The 21,352-nt window shown below is 38.4% G+C and overlaps 1 protein-coding gene across 2 annotated transcripts in view; it reads left to right on the forward strand.

Moving 5' to 3' along the window:
• LOC136866194 (ATP-binding cassette sub-family C member 4) overlaps positions 1-21,352 on the forward strand; it is a 371,709-nt gene that overhangs the window by 262,862 nt on the left and 87,495 nt on the right. For both annotated transcript variants that reach the window (XM_067142938.2, XM_067142939.2), the window contains exons 15-17: positions 146-461; positions 4,954-5,104; positions 16,715-16,821. In XM_067142938.2, coding sequence (XP_066999039.2) covers positions 146-461; positions 4,954-5,104; positions 16,715-16,821 — 574 coding nt within the window. The remainder of the gene's footprint in view (positions 1-145; positions 462-4,953; positions 5,105-16,714; positions 16,822-21,352) is intronic.

Raw genomic sequence — 21,352 nt, forward strand, 5'->3', positions numbered from 1 at the left:
GCCATATTATTATTATTATTATTATTATTATTATTATTATTATTATTATTATTATTATTATTATTATTATTCAAGTATCACCAGTTTTCTGTACTTCAGAAAAGAATTTATATTTGACAATAACATTTGGTGTTTTCTTTAATAGGTCTGATGCAGAATCGAAGAGAGCACAGCATCCTGAAGGAGAAAGTGAGAATAGTTTCAACACAAAAACTTACCTGATAATTTATGGGGGACTTATTCTGGCAGTCATTTCCATCACATTGGCCCGTTCAGTTTTATTTTTCACAATTTGTATGAATGCATCAAGAAACCTGCACAATTCTATGTTTGAAAGTGTTCTTAAGGCAACCATGAGATTCTTTGACACCAATCCAGTAGGAAGGATTCTCAACCGCTTCTCCAAGGATACAGGATTAATGGATGAATCCTTGCCAACTTCTCTACTCCTGTTTGTCCAGGTAAAACATATCCATGGATAAGTAAATTTTTGTTTAAAATACTTGATGTGTTTTAGAAAGCTCTTGGAAAGCTTTCCGGCTGTTTGATCAAGTACCATATGACCTTATCTGGTACTCTCAGACTGTATGGTGTTTCATTAATTTAAATTGAGTTTATTGAACACAAAACTTCCCCAAGGACAAAACTAAATGAATAATTTAATACTTAAATAATAAGCCTGTCAGTACAATATTTTAATAATATCATACATATTTTATATGGTGTAGACGAAGCATCCCATGGCTCAAATGCAAAGAGGAGAAGAATTCCACCTAATCAATACTTGTTTAATGTTATTATTAAAAATACAGGACCGGTTTCAACCCTAGCGGGTCATCCTCAGCTGACACATATGTACATATATATATATACATATAACACATCAGCAATTGCAAACATTACCATATTTAAAAATGAATATCATGTGGCGATAACATGTCAGGTTGTACTCATAAGTAGGGCATTCATCAAATTGGAATGCGTGAATGCACATCTATAAGAAGTGAATATTCCTGAGTGAGTTTATGGCTTGCACTTTTTCTTGATTCTTCAGTTTGACTACTATAATTAAGTCTTATTGCCAATAACTGTACATTATATTGAAAACGCAATGGCTTGAATTGTGATATGAGTTACACTTTAAAAATAAAGTACCAATTTCTCGTTTAAAATATTTTTGTCACCATATGTACACGAAGGACAAGAAACACCTGTGTTTAATTTGAAGAACATCATTGGAATATCTTTGAAAGTACCTCACCCAGAACTGGTGAAGTTACAGGGTCTGCTGTAGTAAAATTGAAAAAAGTTATCTTCGTAATAATTTTTTTTTCATATTTCTGCTTGAGTGTGATGTATATCAATTATAAGAATGTAACAATGACAATTTTATTTTAAGAAATAAATTACAAGTAAAAGTCACATTTTGTAAAATAACAATTGCAAGTAAAAATTACTAAAAATGCAATCATTACAAGTAATATGATTACTTTTATTCAATTACTTCTCAACTCATATATTCGAGGGGGCATCAAATATAAACAGGATTTTATTTTTTTATTTAAATTCATTTATTGAAAAACACAAGGCAATAACAGTTTACTTTTTCACATAGTTTCCTGCTTTGGAAATGCATTTGTTCCAGCGTACAGGCAGCTTTTTGATGCCCTCATCGTAAAAGGAACAGGGTCGTGTCACCAGCCAGTTGCGCACGAAGTCTTCCACACTCGCATTGTCTTCAAATCGTTGAATCGTTGCCCTCCTAGAGTTTCTTTAAGCAGTCTGAACAAATTTAAATCCCAGGACGATAAGTCTGGGCTGTAAGGAGGACGATCAAGTGTAGTCTAGTGCCTCTGACAGACCTCCAAATATCTCAACTTCAGATTTTTGGTCAAAAGGCTAGGGACCCATCTGGAACACACTTTACTGAACTGTAGGTCATTTGTGATGATTGCTTGATAGCTCCCATACCTGATTCTGACTTGTTCTGCAATTTCTGATACTCCCGCTCGTCATCAATAATGTCTTTAACCACACAAATGTTTTCGTCTTTAATGCTGGTCCGAGGACAGTGATCGTGTTGCTGATTTCCTACATGTTCTCATTCTTCCTTGGACTGTATATGCCAGGCAAACAAAACATGCATCCTTGACAATGTTTGATCACCAAACTATGCAGTCAATCTCTGGCAAATTTCTGCTACTGTAACTCCTTCACGAGCAAGAAATTTTATAATTATATGTTCCGCAGTGGAGGGGTGCACCTGCTGCTCCCACATTGTGAGTGTTACTGACAAAATGGCAGAAAATATCTAACAGCATGCTCTCTCCCACTCCTAACTGTCCCGCCTAAGCATAGCAGAAGCGCGGAGCCAGTTCTACCAACTGTTGATGTTCAGGAACAAAAATCCTGTTTATATTTGATCGACCGTCGTATATATATATATATATATATATAGTACCAAGATAGTTGCTTTGTTATTGGACATTATAAATTTTCCAGCTAGCTCATTCCTGGTTGCCAGTGTTTCGCCCCAGTGTGCTAAGTTGGGCTCATATGTTGGTAAATAGCACATCTACCAAGACGCATGGCTAGTGTATACCGTGGAGGCCACTGCATAGGCTACATGGAACCACCAGCAGTGCCAATGCACTATGAGAGACTTTTCTCATTTTCTAAAATTGATGCCTGCCTGGCCATCAGATGATATAGATGTTGATTCCCATAGGGAACCTGAAATATTTGTTCCCAATGAGTAAATTTATAATACCAATATAGTTGGTCCATTATTGGACATTATAAATTTTCTAGCTCATTCCTGGTTGTCAGCATTTCACCCCAGTGTACTAAGTTGGGCTCATTAATTGGTAAATAGCACACCTACCAAGACGCATGGCTAGTGCATACCATGGAGGCCACTGCATAGGCTACTTGGAGCCACTGGTAGTGCCAATGCACTGATTCCCTATGGGAATCAACAACTTTATCATCTGATGGCCAGGCAGGCATCAATTTTTGAAAATGCGACAAAGTCTCTCATAGTGCATTGGCATTGCCGGTGGCTCCAAGTAGCCTACGCAGTGGCCTCCATTGTATACACCAGCCATGCGTCTTGGTACATGTGCTATTTACCCTATTTACCAACTGATGAGCCCAACTTAGCACACTGGGGCAAAACGCTAGCAACCAGGAATGAGTTAGCTGGAAAATTTATAATGTCCAATAACGGACCAACTATATTGGTATCATAAATTTACTCAATCAGGATAAATATTTCAGATTCGCTCTGGGAATGGACATCTTTATCATCTGACGGCCAGGCAGGCATCAATTTTTGAAAATGAGACTAAGTCTCTCATAGAGCACTGGCACTGCCGGTGGCTCCAATTAGTCTACGCAGTGACCTCCACGGTATGCACTAGCCATGCATCTTGGTAGGTGTGCTATTCACCAACTTAGCACACTGAGGCGAAACGCTGACAACCAGGAATGAGTTAGCTGGAAAATTTATAATGTGCTGTCGGCAGACCTGAAGATGGTTTCCCGTGGTTTCCCATTTTCCCACCAGGCAAATGCTGGAGCTGTACCTTAATTAAGGCCACAGCTGCTTCCTTCCCATTCCTAAGCCTTTCCTCTCCCATTGTCGCCATAAGACCTATCTGTGTCGGTGCAACGTAAAGCAAAAAAAAGAAAAACTGATCATTCTACAACTTGTTTATGGTAATAATTAGTTAGATGTAATTAATCAGTGCCTTGATATATTTTTAACTTGATTTTGTTCTCTATTTTGTCTTATTTTATTTGATTATCTGTTCTTCTGACTATTTAACTTTCACTCACATCTTCATTTTAGTCTGTTGGTACTCTTTATATCATTCATTTCATGTTATGTCATGTTATCCGGAGCCAGTGACTGTGATTTTTCACCTTCTCAAACAACAGTCATCATCACAAACCACAAGGTGATGTGCCTCTGCATAAGTAGAAGTCTTGTTTCTACATTGTCTAACTTCTTGATAGGGGAATTGAACCTACATATTTGGTTAGGCAGCCTCTAGTTGTAGTTGTAGTAGTAGTAGTAGTAGTAGTAGTAGTAGTAGTAGTAGTAGTAGTAGTAGTAGTAGAGTCCGGCTCCATGGCTAAATGGTTAGCATGCTGGCCTTTGGCCACAGGGGTCCCGGGTTTGATTCCCGGCAGGGTCGGGAATTTTAACCATCATTGGTTCATTTTGCTGGCACGGGGCCTGGGTGTATGTGTTATCTTCATCATGATGCGCAGGTCGCCTACGGGCATCAATTCAAAAGACCTGCACCTGGCGAACCGAACTTGTCCTCAGACACTCCCGGCACTAAAAGCCATACACCATTTCATTTCAGTAGTAGTAGTAGTAGTAGTAGTAGTAGTAGTAGTAGTAGTAGTAGTAGTAGTAGTAGTAGTAGTAGTAGTAGAGCCTCCGTGGCTCAGACGGCAGCGCGTCGGCCTCTCACCGCTGGATACCGTGGTTCATATCCCGGTCACTTCATGTGAGATTTGTGATGGACAAAGCGGAGGCAGGACAGGTTTTTCTCTGGGTTCTCCGGTTTTTCCTGTCATATTTTTCATTCCAGCAACTCTCTCCATTCTCATTTCATAGCATCGATCACTCATTAATATATCACTTTGGGAGTGGTGACCCCATCGTACTAATAGCCTATATCTGCTTCCTTCATTACATCCCTGACCCGGTCATTGACTGGAAAACAGGTTGTAGGTTTTCATTCATTCAGTAATAGTAGTAGTAGTAGTAGTAGTAGTAGTAGTAGTAGTAGTAAGGCATTTACTACTCCTGTACCTGCATTATTAACCTGCTAGAGAAAGAAGATATAAATGTTACATTAGTCAAATAGAACTCCAGTATATCCATGAATTTAAGTAATTAATGTACAAACAACATTTTTATTATTTCTTTTCTAGATAAACCTTGTTATGATTGGTATACTTGTGATGATCGCCATTTCAAATTACTACATGGTTGTATTCATAATAGTCATTGGGGCAGTCTTCTGGTGGACAGGAGCAGCTTTTCTCTCACTGGCAAGATTTATAAGAAGACTTGAAGGAATTAGTGAGTATCAATAAATGAATGAATGAATGAATGGATAAAATGTAAAAGGAAACAGCAAAGCCTCTTCAAAAAGTAACCAAACAATGAAAATAACTTTTTTTAAGGGCTAACCTGCAGCCTAGTTAAGTTTGTTTCATTCAAAGTCTTCCTTTATTAATGGAGCACTTCCATTTCTGTTTTCAAGTATGGAAGAAATCCTTGTAGTGAATTTGAGGGATCATGCACAGTTTTGTCTACAATTTCAATTTGACTGAAATTGTCATCCTTTCAGGGTGAATTTCAGTTTGGAAAATAGGAAAAAATCTGCTTTGGCTAGATCAGGTGAGCTGGGTAGATAGGGCAGTGTAGCTATTTTCATATCTGTAAAAAACATATGAATCAACAGTGATACATGAGCTGGCATGAAGTCATAGTGGAGGCTTTGGGAGTTATGGTCTTTTTCTTGAGACATTCTCAGAACTTCGAGATAATTCAGCAGCGGTTCACTGTTTGACCTTCAGGTGGAAATTCACAAAGCACAACACTGCTGATGTTAAAAAAGGCAGCCAACAGCACTTTCATGTTCAACATTGTAACCTTCGTTACTGCAAGTTAATAATAATAATAATAATAATAATAATAATAATAATAATAATAATAATACATTTTTATTTATTTATTTATTTTTACGAGGGAAGTGTGGGAAATCTTTCATTAGATACTTGTGAGGGTCTGCACTCCACAAGTGTGTGAGATTCCTACTCACTAAAACCCACACACCCTTTTCCCACGACGTATATCTCCGCCCCGGAACCGCTCTCGCATTACTTCAGGGCGGTGTCGTGCTAATTTCTCAGGTTTATTCTTCCTTATTTCTCCTTACTGCCATTCATGAACATTCATATCTCTCTTTTTCTGATGCAGGATGCCTTCTACATATACTGCTATCTGATCCCAAGATTCTTGGTTTCATAGCATCACCTGCACAATAGTTTCTGGCATCTACTCTCCTTGTTCAGTATATAAACATCTTCTCTGAGTTGACCAATGATAGCATGTGAAAAATGTGTGAAATACATCATCTCTCGCTCTACATCGCTTACATCATTCGCTCTACTTACTCTATGTAGAAATTTCCGGAAGTATCCGTGACCCGTCAATAGTTGCATAATATAAAAGTTAACCTCGCCATAAGCTCGGGCAACCCAATCATCTAGGCATTGTATCAGCCACTTAGTCCATTTTCCTTGAAAATCTTCCTCCCATCTTTGCTGCCACCGCTCCATTCATTGCCTATAAGCTAGCTCCTTAGCGCGCTTCCTTCCGAGCTCTCCTTGAGTTCGCCAGACTTCCTGTCTCTCTAAGGCAAGTAAATCAATCGGTGCTACCGCTGCTATCGTAAGGACCGCAGGTTCGGATACTGTGCGATATGCGCTTGTAATACGCAAAGCTGATCTCCGCTGTACCGCAGCTATCCTTCGCCGGTATTTTTCAAACTTCAGAGATTCAGCCCAGACTTCGGACCATATAGAAGTGTCGAGTGAACTATCGACATCAGAAGTCGTCATTTGCTAGACTTCGGACCTTTAACATTGCTCATTAATCTACTCAGCACAATCGTTGTTTTCACCGCCTTATCTGTCACCCGTTTGATGTGATCCCCAAAAGTAAGTTTGGTATCAAGTGTCACTCTGAGGTACTTTATACTTCTAGATGTTTCGATTTCTGTTTGTCCAATATACATTGGAATGACGGTTGTGATCCTTTTTCTTGTCAAGAGATCTGCCAGCTGTAATTTGCGATTCGCCATCCAATCTTTCACCTGTCGCATTAGTTGATTTAGCTTAAACTGAGCCAACTCCAAATTTCGAGCAACTATCAAAACAGCTATATCATCAGCATAGCCCACTAGCATTTTGTCTTCCGGCATCTCTAACCTCAACAATCCATCATACACTATGTTCCACAGATTTGGGTCAAGGATGGACCCTTGTGCTGCACCAGCTGTGAGCATTTTCACTCTCTGCCCATCTTCTGTGTGGCATACTAGAGTACGATCTTTCAAATAATTTCTCATTATGCGCATGAGATACTCCGGTAGTTTGAAAGTATTTTGAAGCACTTCCAATATGTCATTCCAACTTATCAAGTTGAAAGCATTCTTGACATCCAGTGTCACAAGGAGTGTCATTTTTCGAGAGTGATGGTTACCCATTTGTGCCCTTTTAGCTGTATTCAACACTTCCCATACTGCATCGATTGTCAAATGCCCTCCTCGAAAACCATGTTGACAATCAGAGAGGTCCCCAGCTAGTTGAACTGCTGAAAGTATTCTTGGCTGCAAAAGTTTCTCTAATCCTTTACCAGCAGTATCCAGCATAAATAAAGGCCTATAGCCCCCAGATTTTCCTTTGCTTATTAAAACTAGCTGAGCTGTTTTCCAGTGAACACTGAACACCCCTGATAGCAGGCAGCTATTGTACATTTTCAGCAGTAGTTGTGGACAGAAATCTGCTATCAGCTTTAATATCTCTGCTGGAATACTATCTGGTCCTGGGGCCTTTTTATTTCTAAGGGACCTAATCGCTCTCGTCAATTCTTCTCGTGTAAAAAGTGGCACATCATCTATGAAGTCATCATCATCATCATCATCAGCAGACATCTCAGGATGATCTGGGAATAATGTATCCACAATATCCTTCATTGCAATTGAGTCCATGATCGGGTTCGAGAAACTTCCAAGTTTCTTCATAATGATCTTGTATCCTAAACCCCATGGATCGTCATCCACTTCTTTAGCCATTTTCCACCATTTGTCGACTTTACCCTTTTTGATAGCATTTCTCAATTCTTTCTTCGCTGACTTATACTCATCTGTGAGTGAGGTGTCTTCTTGGCTGACTCGTGCTCTCTGTGCCTTCCGTCTAAGTTGCAGACAACGTCTTCTCTGATTAGCAATATCTTTGATCCACCAGTATGCTGAACGCTTCTTGTTTCGTGATGTTTTATGAGTCATGGAAAGATCACATGCTCTCCGAATAAGCTCCATGGTGAGCTCAACACATTTCTCAGCCACTTCTTTCCTTTTATAACAACATATTTGTTCTGTTATACTATCCATTTCATTTCTTAAGATAGCAAGAAATTTTTCTTTGTCCATACTTTCTATATTCCACCGCGTTGGTTTATATGATGAAATATTAATCTGTGAAGTTTGAGGAAGAATGCAAAAAGTAATCTACTGGTGATCACTTCCCGTGTATTCTTCAATCACCCACACAATATCCTCAGATACAAAAGTCACGTCCGGTATGGTTCCTCTACAGCCCGGTCGTCGAAAGGTTGGCACATTTCCAATATTAGTGACGGTCAAACCCAGCCTAGTGGCCATCTCAATAATAATAATAATAATAATAATAATAATAATAATAATAATAATAATAATAATAATAACAATAATAATAATAATAAACTTGAAATAGACTCAACAAAGTACATCGCAACATAAATTATTCCTACACATCAGATTTGGGAAGTGGTATGGAAACCCTATGAGGTGGTGAAGCATAGCCTTTTGCGACCAAAGATTAGAATATTTTAATTTCCCTAGGATATAAAAATGTGTTTTCAAATTAATGTATTTGAAATCTCAAAATTTAAATGAACTCAAGTGAGATAATTACAAATAAATAAAATGCATATTAAAGATACTTTGACGAAACATGTACACATATCTCTAGATGAATAATTTACAAGTTATGATTGCTTTGGCACAAAATTTAAATGTGTTGAAACCTATTCCAATGATACATGTCAATTAAAAGAAGGGCTAGTTGCATTCTAAACAAACCAAACTCCTAAATAAATCTTACACTAACCAAGAGGTAACCGCTAACTGCATCATCGCTAATACACTGCACGTTGATGAGGCAGAAATACAAATATATTAGTTAGGTGAAGCAGACTGAAGGATGATAACCCGATGGAAAAAGTCAAATATACAGTAATCGAAAAGCTTGAAAAACAAGATTGCTTCCCCTCAAACAATAGCTTCATCTTAACTGAAAAGCTAAGACATCATAAAGTTTAAAATTAGCGGTGAACATGAAATTCATGGACGAACACCTGCATTATGAAAGAAATAAAAGTATTACATTTAAATTCTAGTTAATTTAAAACCGAAAATAATAGAAAGAACAGTGTTTACCCTGAAATGGCCCAGGTTCCCAATCGGGGACTGAAGGACGAGCATATCTGCTTGCTAAGATGGTCAGATGATCAGAGATACAGACACTCTGTTGCTCCCACCAAAGAAGTGGGGCCAGATCAAGAAACAGGGAATGGTGCAACCACCAAAGAAAACTGATCAGAATGCAAAATTCTCCTTTGAATTTCACATTCACCAATTTCATTTACTTTTAATTTTTCCTATCAAACGTCTCCTCTTGTTGACTCAGTGTTAAATGTTCTAGAAAGTTGTGTATTGAGCAACAGGAAATGCACCTCCTGAACTGTGCATTATAATAGAGTATGTTACAAAATAATTTGTCCAAAAAGAAAATTTTGAAATCCACAGATTATATTATAATTTTTGCTACAAATAAAAAAATTTTAAACAGTCATTTTAAAAGGTTCTTCATAAGTCTGGCTTTATGAGATTGAAACAATTCTTCCAAGTCCAAAATTTCAGTCCAAACAGAATAAAATCCTGTACAAAGGAAACCAAATAATTTTTATACAATAAAATGAGAAATTTCAAATCAATTCCACTGACACACTTCCTTCGATTTTGACAATATTTTCCATACCACTGTGTGTCTCCTATATGTTTTCCCAGTTTGAAGCAGAAATGAATAGATAGTAATATTCAAACATCTCAACAACTGCAACACATACTCTTCACACTCTTGACTAAAAGCTGCTGAGCAAATACTGTATTATGTGGTTCAGAAATGTATAGCAAATGGCTATTTATTTAGAAAGGATACCGTTATACACTGCCACTTACTGGAAACCACTTAGACTTTGCTTTTAAACAGTATTTTCAAAGTTCCATTATTTTTTGAACAGGCTTATATTCTATGTAATTGAATATTAAGAAAAACCAGAATGTGTGACCAATAGAACCTGTTACATATTGAGCTTAATAGGTTTTCACTAACATTTACTTTATCACAATCTCAAAATAAGTTGTAAAGAATTCCTCTTATGTCTTGGCAAGTTGTGAATAATGATAAATCATTCATATTTCAATTAGCAAAATATTTATTACATTCTAGCATTCAGGAGAAAATGAGTTATGGTAAAACAAAACAGCAGTGAGTGAAGTAAGGTAAGGTAAGGATGTATTCTGCCCGAAGGCAGGTCCGAACCTCCGCAGTGGTGTGCCTGAGCCAGAGTTTACATATGGTAGGGTGGCCAGTTCCTTTCCGCTCCTCCATTCCTTTACCCCCCACCAACAGCGCGTGGCAACCCATCCAAATCTTGACCATGCCCAATGTTGCTTAACTTCGGAGATCTCACGGGAACCAGTGTTTCAACACTGCTACAGCCGTTGGCCAGTGAATCAAATCATATATTGAAAATAGGAACATCAAAAAGAGCACATCTTAAGATAAACTTCTGTTCTTTTTTCCTGTGTCACTAATCATTTACCTCCTGATTTTGCCTTTATCTTTTTGTTTCCCCTTCCCTATAACATGTATTTATCCAGCTTTCTTCTTATCCTACACTTTCCACATCAAGAAAGAAGATCTGTCAAAATGGCCCTTCAGTGAATGTTGAAGTCTGACCTCTTGACAAAATAAATTTGTCTGGGCTGAGAAAAGTTACATTTAGATCTAAGTTCAGTGAAGAGAGAGCTTATCTAAATGAAGGCAGGATTATTTGAAGGTACGGAAATTGTGCTTGTCCTTTTGTGTTTATCTCTCTCTGTCCTGCTCTGTTCTTTTTGTTGCTCCCTCTTTCACACCGATCTTCTATTGTGCATGTCCTGTTGTATGCTCCTGTTCATGTTCTAATATTCCTATACACAGAGAGATTCAAAGGATTGCACAGAAAGTAAGTTACCCCATAAAGGGGTCAAAATACAACTTTCAAACAGAAATGTGTGGTTGACGATAAAACGCTATGTCAGGGCAAGCCTGGAAATGTCAGGATCAACATAATGGACAGTTAATTTTATTTATTTTTCCAAAATCCTCAGCATTCCTAAACAATGGAGAACTGCCAATCAGTAAAGCTAGATGCTGGACACTGAACTTTGTTTACAAAAGCTGTTCGAACTGCTGCCCACCACAATCAGTGCAGGCATCACATCAGCACAGTAACCTCTGGTACACTCTACCAAATTCACCTGGCATCACAACGACCTCATCAGGCACTGCAAGTATCCTTGGAATTAACTTCAGTCCTAAATGGCCTGTTTGGTGTTATATCTATATATATAAAATAACTTGGACCGACCGACCGACTCATCGCCGAGCCAAAACTACTGGTCATAAAGAAATGAAATTTTGAGGATACATTTACATTAAAATGTAGGTGCTCGCTAAGGGAGGATTTTAGGATATTCCGTCGCTAAAGGGGTGAAAAGGGGGGATGAAATTTTAAAATGACTGTATCTATATCTCAAAGCATTAAAAGTTTACAGATGTAAAAATTTGTATTCATAATCTCCTTTAAAAATAAATAACTACGTATTTTTTTCTTTTCAGAAAATCCCAATAGGAGGGGTAAAAAGGGATGAAATAGGGGTTGAATACCTTTAACGAGGATACTTATATCTCATAAAATGAAGATATTACTGACCTGAAAATTGGTATATGGGATCTCCTTTAAAAATAAAGAAGCACATATTTTTGTTTTTGGAAAATCCAATTAATGGAGGTTAAACAGGAGTGACAAAATTGAGGTGAATTTTTAGAAATACTGCATCTGCACTATATCTCATTAACGTAAAATGTTACAGATGTAAAAATCAGTATTTGGAATCTCCTGTAAACGTAAAGAAACGCAGGTGATTTTGGAAAATCCAATTAAGGGGAACTAAAAAGGCAGTGAAATTTTAAAATGAGAATTTCTACAGTATATCTCAAGTACTCAACATGTTACAGAAGTGAATTATGGTAGTTTTTATCTCTATTAAAAGTAAAGAAACGTGTATTTTTAGTTTTCGGAAAAATCACTTGGGGGTTGGAAGTAAAAGTGACTGACAATGGGGTTGAATTCTTTTAATTAGGATACTGATATCTCAAAAACTGAAGATGTTACAGACATGAAATTTGGTATTTGGAATCTGCTTTAAAAGTAAAGAAACACGCACTCTCAGAAAATCCAAAGAAGGTGGGGAGGGGGGGGGGGGGGAGGTTGAAAAAATTGAAAAATTAATTGCACGAGGATACTTACATCTAATAAAAACTAAAGTTGTTACAGACATGAAAATTGGTATTTGGATCTCCTTTGAAAACAAATAAAAATGTGTTATGGGGAGAAATCACCTTGGGGGGCGGGAGTGAATAGGATTTGAATTTCTTTTATGATGACACATATCTCAAAAACTGAAGATGCTAGAGTCGTGATAATTGGTATTTAGAAGATGCTTACTATTAAATAAACAAGTATTTCAATCAATCAATCAATCAATCAATCAATCAATACTGATCTACATTTAGGGCAGTCGCCCAGGTGACAGATTCCCTATCTGTTGCTTTCCTAGCTTTTTCCTAAATGATTTCAAAGAAATTGGAAATTTATTGAACTTCTCCCTTGGTAAGTTATTCCAATCCCTAACTCCCCTTCCTATAAATTAATATTTGCCCCAGTTTGTCCTCTTGAATTCCAACTTTATCTTCATATTGTGATCTTTCCTACTTTTATAAACGCCATTTAAACTTATTCATCTACTAATGTCATTCCACGCCATCTCTCCGCTGACAGCTCGAAACATACCACTTAGTCGAGCAGCTCTTCTTCTTTCTCTCAGTTCTTCCCAATCCAAACATTGCAACATTTTTGTAACGCTACTCTTTTGTCGGAAATCACTCAGAACAAATCGAGCTGCTTTTCTTTGGATTTTTCCAGTTCTTGAATCAGGTAATCCTGGTGAGGGTCTCATACACTGGAAACATACTCTAGTTGGGGTCTTACCAGAGACTTTTATGCACTCTCCTTTACATCCTTACTACAACCCCTAAACACCCTCATAACCATGTGGAGAGATCGGTACCCTTTATTTACAATCCCATTTATGTGATTACCCCAATGAAGATCTTTCCGTATATTAACACCTAGATACTTACAATGATCCCCAAAAGGAACTTTCACCCTATCAACGCAGTAATTAAAACTGAGAGGACTTTTCCTATTTGTGAAACTCACAACCTGACTTTTAACCCCGTTTATCAACATACCATTGCCTGCTGTCCATCTCACAACATTTTCGAGGTCACATTGCAGTTGCTCACAATCTTGTAACTTATTTATCACTCTATAGAGAATAACATCATCCGCAAAAAGCCTTACCTCCGATTCCACTCCTTTACCCATATCATTTATATATATAAGAAAACATAAAGTTCCGATAACACTGCCCTGAGGAACTCCCCTCTCAACTATTACAGGGTCAGACAAAGCTTCACCCACTCTAACTCTCTGAGATCTATTTTCTAGAAATATAGCAACCCATTCAGTCACTCTTTTGTGTAGTCCAATTGCACTCATTTTTGCCAGTAGTCGCCCATGATCTACCCTATCAAATGCTTTAGACAGGTCAATGCAATAAAATTCACTTGAAGGTGGAGGAGGTGGGGGGCAGTGTGAAAGGAAGTGAAAACAATAAATCAATTTTATGGGGATACCTATATCTCAAGACTGAAAGTAACAGATGTGAACATTGGTATTTGGAATCGCCTTTAAAGATAAAGAAACACGCTTTTTTGGTGGGGGGGTGGGGGGAGAGGTGAATCAACTTAACGGCGGTGGGGTGAAAAAGGAGTTGAGACCAATTGATTTTACTGTTCATAATATACTTATTAGGAGCCTCCGTGGTCCAGGCGGCAGGGCGCCGGCCTCTTACCGCTGGGTTCCGTGGTTCAAATCCAAGTCACTCCATGTGAGATTTGTGCTGGACAAAGCAGAGGCGGGACAGGTTTTTCTTCAGGTACTCTGGTTTTCCCTGTCATCATTCATTCTCGAATATCATTTCATTTCACTTGTCATTCATTAATCATTGCCCCAAAGAAGTGCGACAGGCTTCAATAGCTGGCACAATTCCTATCCTCGCCGCTAGATGGGGGCTTCATTCATTCCATTCCTGACCTGGTCGAATGACTGGAAACAGGCTGTGGATTTTCAATGTACTTATTCTGATCATAAAGCGATCATTTAAAAAAAAAAATCTTTTCTGGGTTCATTTTCAAGAGCCATCTTTTCCTTTGGAGAACGTTCTTAGATTACAGTAGATTCTCCTGGCATATAAAGACAAATTTAAACACATTTGAAATAAACTATAGGAATGAAATTAACCATGCAATTGTTCACCTCTATAATAAGGTCAATAATGCACGGAAGTATATCATTCGTATCGCCAGAAATCCCGCGCACTTGCCCACAATGGTGCTGGTCACGTTGTCAGCAATGACAATGGCAGCAGATGTACTGTAATTTACTGCCAAGTAGCGGTCTTGCATCTTGCTGTGGGGTCCAGAAAATCAATAATAATAATAATAATAATAATAATAATAATAATAATAATAATAATAATAATAATAATAATAATAATAATGTTCTGGACCATCGTCAAAATATGCGGACCGTGCTGGAAACGGGTCCTGGATGGGTAATGACTACGAATGCAGTCCAGCCGCGGGTTCAGTACCACCAAGGCACCCAAGACGACACCACGCCTGATCTCCTCAAGGATTTGATCCATAATTAAAAATGCTTATAGGAAAAGATGGCAGAGATTTAGGGGCCAACTGACCGGGTGGAATACCTGGACCTAGCCCGGGAAGTACGAAGTCGATTGCTGGAAGGAAAGATTGAAAAATGGGAGGAACTTTGCGGTAATCTCTCAGAAAACGAGTCAGATCACAAATTTTGGTGGATTCTCTCAGTAAACGAATCAGATCGTGAATTTTGACGGGTTATATATAAAACGTTAAGCATTCAGTTATAAATTTCAGTATAATACCGTAGCGAAGCACGGGTATCTTGCTAGTATATTATATAACAGCTGCTTGCATTACCCGCCAGCACCAGGACGAGAACTGCGATGGAGAAGGGGAGAGTGTTTACTCGCAGAAGGATATTTTCTTCAGTTCTTCAGTTGACTACCGGTGTAACGTAAAACGGACTGCTTAGGACTTGAGTTGATGCCAACTATAGGTCAAAATGTTTCTGGGCAGGGCACTGGTGTCATATACATCAAGGCATTTGATATGCTCCCTTAAGAAGAAATCCAAAAGTATCAGAGCACAGCAGCAGACTGACCATGTAATTGGACCTCCTCTTCTGATCCACTGGCCAGGGTATGTGCAATTTAATAAGTCTTTCTTGACATTCCCAGGCTTTCCCTGACACAGATTCGTCCTAGACTATACATTGCTATTGAAAACTGTTGTATTTTGCCCCCATGGTCTACACAGTTTGCATAACCTTCTGAATTCCCCTGTATAACATGATTCATTACTTATTTGTTCCTTTCCATCACTTATTGACCTGTTGGACTCACTTGCACATTCTTTGCTTGTCCTGTGTTTCTAGTCTCTTACCACCTGTATTCATTTTAATCTTTGTGCCACCGGGCGAGTTGGCTGTGCGCATAGAGGCGCGCGGCTGTGAGCTTGCATCCGGGAGATAGTAGGTTCGAATCCCACTATCGGCAGCCCTGAAGATGGTTTTCCGTGGTTTCCCATTTTCACACCAGGCAAATGCTGGGGCTGTACCTTAATTAAGGCCATGGCCGCTTCCTTCCAACTCCTAGGCCTTTCCTATCCCATCGTTGCCATAAGACCTATCTGTGTCGGTGCAACGTAAAGCCCCTAGCAAAAAAAATAAAATAAAAATAAAAATCTTTGTGCCCTTTCCTTTCCTTTATTCAGATTTCTTTGTATCCTACAATTCCCATATCTATTCTAGAGATCTGTCAAGATGGCCCTTAAGGCCCATCCCCTTATGAAGCTGGGAAGCAGAAACAAGCTCGTCAGGGGCCATGAAGGAATGGATTTTGAAGAACTGGGATTGATGAGGAGCGAGCCTATCCATATGAAGATCTAGAGATTGTCCTTATTTTTCTGTTTTCATATTTGACTTCTTTCCTTCTTTATGTTGCACCCTCTTCCCACACTGTTTACCTTATTTCATCTGCCCAACTTCCTATGCATCATTTAACAGAATATGTGTACCTGTATGGTACAACATAAATGTTGAAAATCAGTCATCAATCTAAAAACATATTGGACTGTTTTGACCTAGACTTTAATAAAAATATTTCTCAGTACCAATATATAATTTTGAATAGTACCTAACAACATATCTTTAAAGAGGTCCTCCTTGTCTTCATGGCAAACTGCAAATGCTGCACAAAGATTTTCAAATAAAAATAACAATAGTTTTGTTTTCTTTTTCCAGAGCGCAGTCCTGTATTTTCACATGTCACAGACACATTAAATGGTCTGGTAACTATTCGAGCCTCTGAAGCTATCAATATAGTGAATGAAACATTTTACATCCATCAGGTAAGAACAATAAGTGTTCACACAGAAAATTCATTACAGTTTGATTAGTTTCTAATAAGTTCTCCCAAGATTTTTTGTCTCTTTTTAACAAGAAAAATGTAATTTTCAAATTTTGGTTAAGACAGATGAACAAGGATCAGGACTCTGATACTCTGTCTTACTGAAGTGTGACACTCTCCAGGAAACTATACCTTAAATCAGAAATAACATTTTTTTTAAATTTTATGTTTTGATAGTAGATAAATTTGCATAGATTTACATGAAAACCATCAGTCTAGAGCTTAAAAACTAATCACTTTATGTAACTTTAAATTTGTAAAACAGAATTGATTGAATTTTAAGAAAATGTTTGGAAAATGGGGTATAATATAATAAAGATTTAAGAAAATCGGACTGTTTCAGTGGATGAAGGAATATCAGCTTTGTGTATTAAAATCATTTTTGTAAATATTTAGGAGTTTTATTCTCTAGAAATTAAATATGTAAACATGTTCAAAATTTGAGAATAAAAATGAAAAAGGAAGTTTTAGTCTTACAGCACTCATATAACTTACACAGAAGTTCTATCTTAAGATGTATAAATAATAATAATAATAATAATAATAATAATAATAATAATAATAATAATAATAATAATAATAATAATAATAATAATAATAATAATAATAATAATAATAATAATAATAATAATAATAATAATAATAATAATAATAATAATAATCGTGTGGGGATTTACCGGTTACCTCCATTGGGCACGTCCCATTGGAATTGGGGAAGTTCGCTGGCTCTGCCACCAGCAGAGTCAGAGGGTAGTAGGGAAATAAAATACCACCGTGAAAAAAAACTGGTCCCTTGCCAGGGTTACGGCAAAGACTGGTAAATGACCAGAAGCCAGAAAACATCTTGAGTCAACCTCTAGGGCTAACAACCCTAGCTGTAAAAGGATGGGTACCCGTCCAAAGCAAAGTCAAGTCAAAAAGCATGATGGCACAACATTTCAAGAAACATACCCCAGGGGGTAAATCTTCGGATAAATCCCTCGTCGTGAACGCCACGGCGCACGAGTCTCGTTTGGATTCTGGGGGAGACTCGACATCATGCAAGAGACGAGTCGGAGCGTCTCGGTGTACCCCGAAGAGTCAAAAACTCAGGCCAAAATCTAAAACCTTTCTAGCAACTTTCAACATAAATTCACTTACACAAACTGGCAAGCTGAAAACCCTCACCAAAGCTCTTCACGAAAATCAGATATCCATAATGGCCCTACAGGAAACAAGGTACCCAGATGAAGAGATTTTTGAATCCGAAGGCTACCGATTTTTCAAGAGCAAAGCGCAAAGAGGAATCCTCAATGGAGCTGTGATGCTTGGAACCGCGTTTGCTGTTAGAACCAAGTTCCTTAAACCGGTTGCAAATTTCGAACCTGTGAATGACAGATTGTCTATATTCACAATTAAATGCGCGAACAAAACCTACGCCCTAGTTAACGCACATGCTCCTACAAACGATAAGAACAAGTCTGATCCAGACGAAGTTGATCATTTCTGGGACCTACTGGATGAAAAATTAAACAAAATCCCCAAACAGCATGTCAAGCTTCTTTTGGGTGACTTCAATGCCCAACTAGGTCGTGAACAGAAGTACAAGAGAGTTATAGGAAATTACCCTGCTCACAAAAGAACCAATCCCAACGGCAAAAGACTGGTGTCCATTTGCGAATATTACAACCTGTAATCACAGTTCAATACGGATCTATCATTATGAAACTTATTTCTTTTAACCTGCAGGTCATTCGACCCACTTTCGCCATCTACCAAGAAAGCAAATGACTTGGCGTTCTCCCGTCCAAGCTCTCGGAGAGTTCCAAATTGATCATGTTGCAATCTCCAGGAGAAACAGCCCTGAGATTATGAATGTCAAGGTAAAGAAAGGCATCAATGTGGCCTCAGATCATTATATGTCTCTTATCAAATTCAAACCAATTCCCGCAAACACAAGGAAGACAACCAAACAGATCACACGCTTCGACAATGATAAACTTCGGCAAAGGGTCGAGGAGTTCCAGGAGAAGGCTAGACCAAATGACACTGACTTTAACAACGCCAAAAGTCTCCTTGTTGAGGCCGCCAAAGACGTTGCAGAAATCAAGAGAGGCAAAAAGCATGCCTGGTGGAATGGTACCTGCGAATCAGTCCTCCAAGAAAGACTCAATGCGTGGAAACAGTACTACTCTACAAAATCAGAAAATGATTGGGAAACCTACAAAACCCAACGTGCCCAAGCAGCTAGGGTGTTCAGAACTGAGAAACGTAAATACGAAAAATCTCTCATTGAAAAGATATAACTAAACTTTAGGAAGAATGAAAGCAGAGGGTACTACAGAGCCTTCAAACGCAAACTCACTGGCTATAAACCCCCATCTCTATGCTTTGAGTGAAAGGACGGCACACTGGTGACATCAAATGAAGAAAATTGCAGCATTCTGGCAGATTCCTTCAAGAATTTACTTAATTTCTCTAAACCTCAAAGTGCCATTGAGACCAAGGAACCCTTACTCAGGTACCCAGATTCCAGACCACCCGACAGAGATGAAATCAAGCGCCACATTGCCCGTCTCAAAAATAACAAAGCGCCGGGGGAAGACTCAGTAGTAGCAGAACTATGGAAATATGCCCCAGAGGAATCACTTGATATCTTGCAAAAGCAAATAGAAGAAATTTGGAACAAGGAGACCCTACCCGAAGATTGAAAAATAGCTTTGATCCATCCATTACACAAAAAAGGCAGCATGAAGAACATCAACAACTACAGAGGAATATCTTTGCTACCCGTGACTTACAAAATTCTATCACTTGCCATCCTGGAGCATTTGGAAGCACAAGTCGAACATCAAATAGGTGAATACCAAGGAGGGTTCAGAAAAGGTCGCTCAACAGCTGAACAGATCCAAAATCTCAAAACGATCATCAGATATTGTACACTAAGGTCCAAGCAGTATGTGTATGTCTTTGTGGACTTAAAGAAAGCATACGACTCCATTGACCGGGAAGTCCTGCTAAACATCTTAAATGAATTTGGAGTTGATTTGAAACTGCTGGCATCAATTAGAGCCACCTTGACCAATACAAAATCCAAGGTGAAGTTCCACGGATGTCTCTCGCATTCCTTTGACATCAAAACAGGAGTCCGACAAGGTGATAGGCTATCCCCGATACTCTTCAACTGTGTTCTTGAAAAGATCATCAGAACCTGGCGGGTGAGATTACAGGAAACCAACTACAGTCCATTGAGAATAGGAACCAAATCTAAGGGGATCGCAACAGACTGCTTAGGATTTGCCGATGATATTGCTGTTTTTTTCAAACGACATAGAAACCGCTAGAGCTCAAGTAGAAATTTTAAAGGAAATTGCCGAACAAACTGGTTTGCAGATATCGTTTGAGAAAACAGAAGTAATGACTAACATCAAAGAGGCTCCACCAAAACTCCATACAAAATACGGGGACATCATCCGAGTAGACAAATTCAAATACCTGGGTGAGATCATCATGAAAAATGAACTGGACAAAGAAGCACTTCAGGAGCGAGTACACAAACTGGAAATAGCCTACCAAACATCCCGCACAATCTACAACAAAAAATGCCTTTCCCAAAACACCAAGATACGTCAGTATGAAACAGTTCTGAAGCCAGTAGTTCTATATGCAGCCGAAACCCTGTCTCTAAATGCCAACAAAGGACTCCTTGAAGAACTGGAGGAAAGAGAACGCAAAATTGTGAGAGGAATCTTGGGATCAAAGTACAGAAATGGAATCCATCAAAAGAGATCCAACAAGGAAGTCTACAGCAAAATAGAGAAAATTACCGACACAATCAGAAAAAGACGGGCACGATTTTACGGTCATGTGAAAAGAATGGACGGAAGAAAGTTAACTAAAGAAATCTTTCACTTTTTTTATTCAAACCCCAAAACCACAATTCCCTGGTTTAGAAATACCAAAGAAGACCTGCAAATGCTACATATCTCATCTGAAGATGCCCTTAACAGAGATCTCTTCCGCAAGAAAATATTGACGAACGGGCTAAACCGAGACGAGCAGCCGAAGAGAAGACACGGTGCCCCTTGGACAGAGGAGCGTAAGCAGGCCCACTCGCAAAGAATGAGGGAAATTTGGGCTCTAAAGAAGGCCAAGTTCAGTGTCAAATGCAACAAGACTTACGTGGTCCTTGATGGCTCCAGCGAATTATATATATATATATAAAATAATAATAATAATAAAACATCAGACTGGCGCCAAGTGAGCTAGAAGGGACTCACGAAAAAGTCAAGCAAGTTAAAAAATTTAAGTATCTTGGTGAATGGATAAAACCTAACTTGTCCGAAAAAGAAGCCTTTTCTTCACGCATGAATAAAATGGAAATGGCTTATCATCTGACTAAAAATGTCTAACAAAAGATCTATATCTCTGAATGCAAAAATCAAACACTATTGCACTGTTATCCGGCCAGAGGCTCTATATGCTGCGGAATG

Source organism: Anabrus simplex, chromosome 3 (assembly GCF_040414725.1).
Source record: "Anabrus simplex isolate iqAnaSimp1 chromosome 3, ASM4041472v1, whole genome shotgun sequence".
In the NCBI taxonomy this organism is placed as follows: Eukaryota; Metazoa; Arthropoda; class Insecta; order Orthoptera; family Tettigoniidae; genus Anabrus; species Anabrus simplex.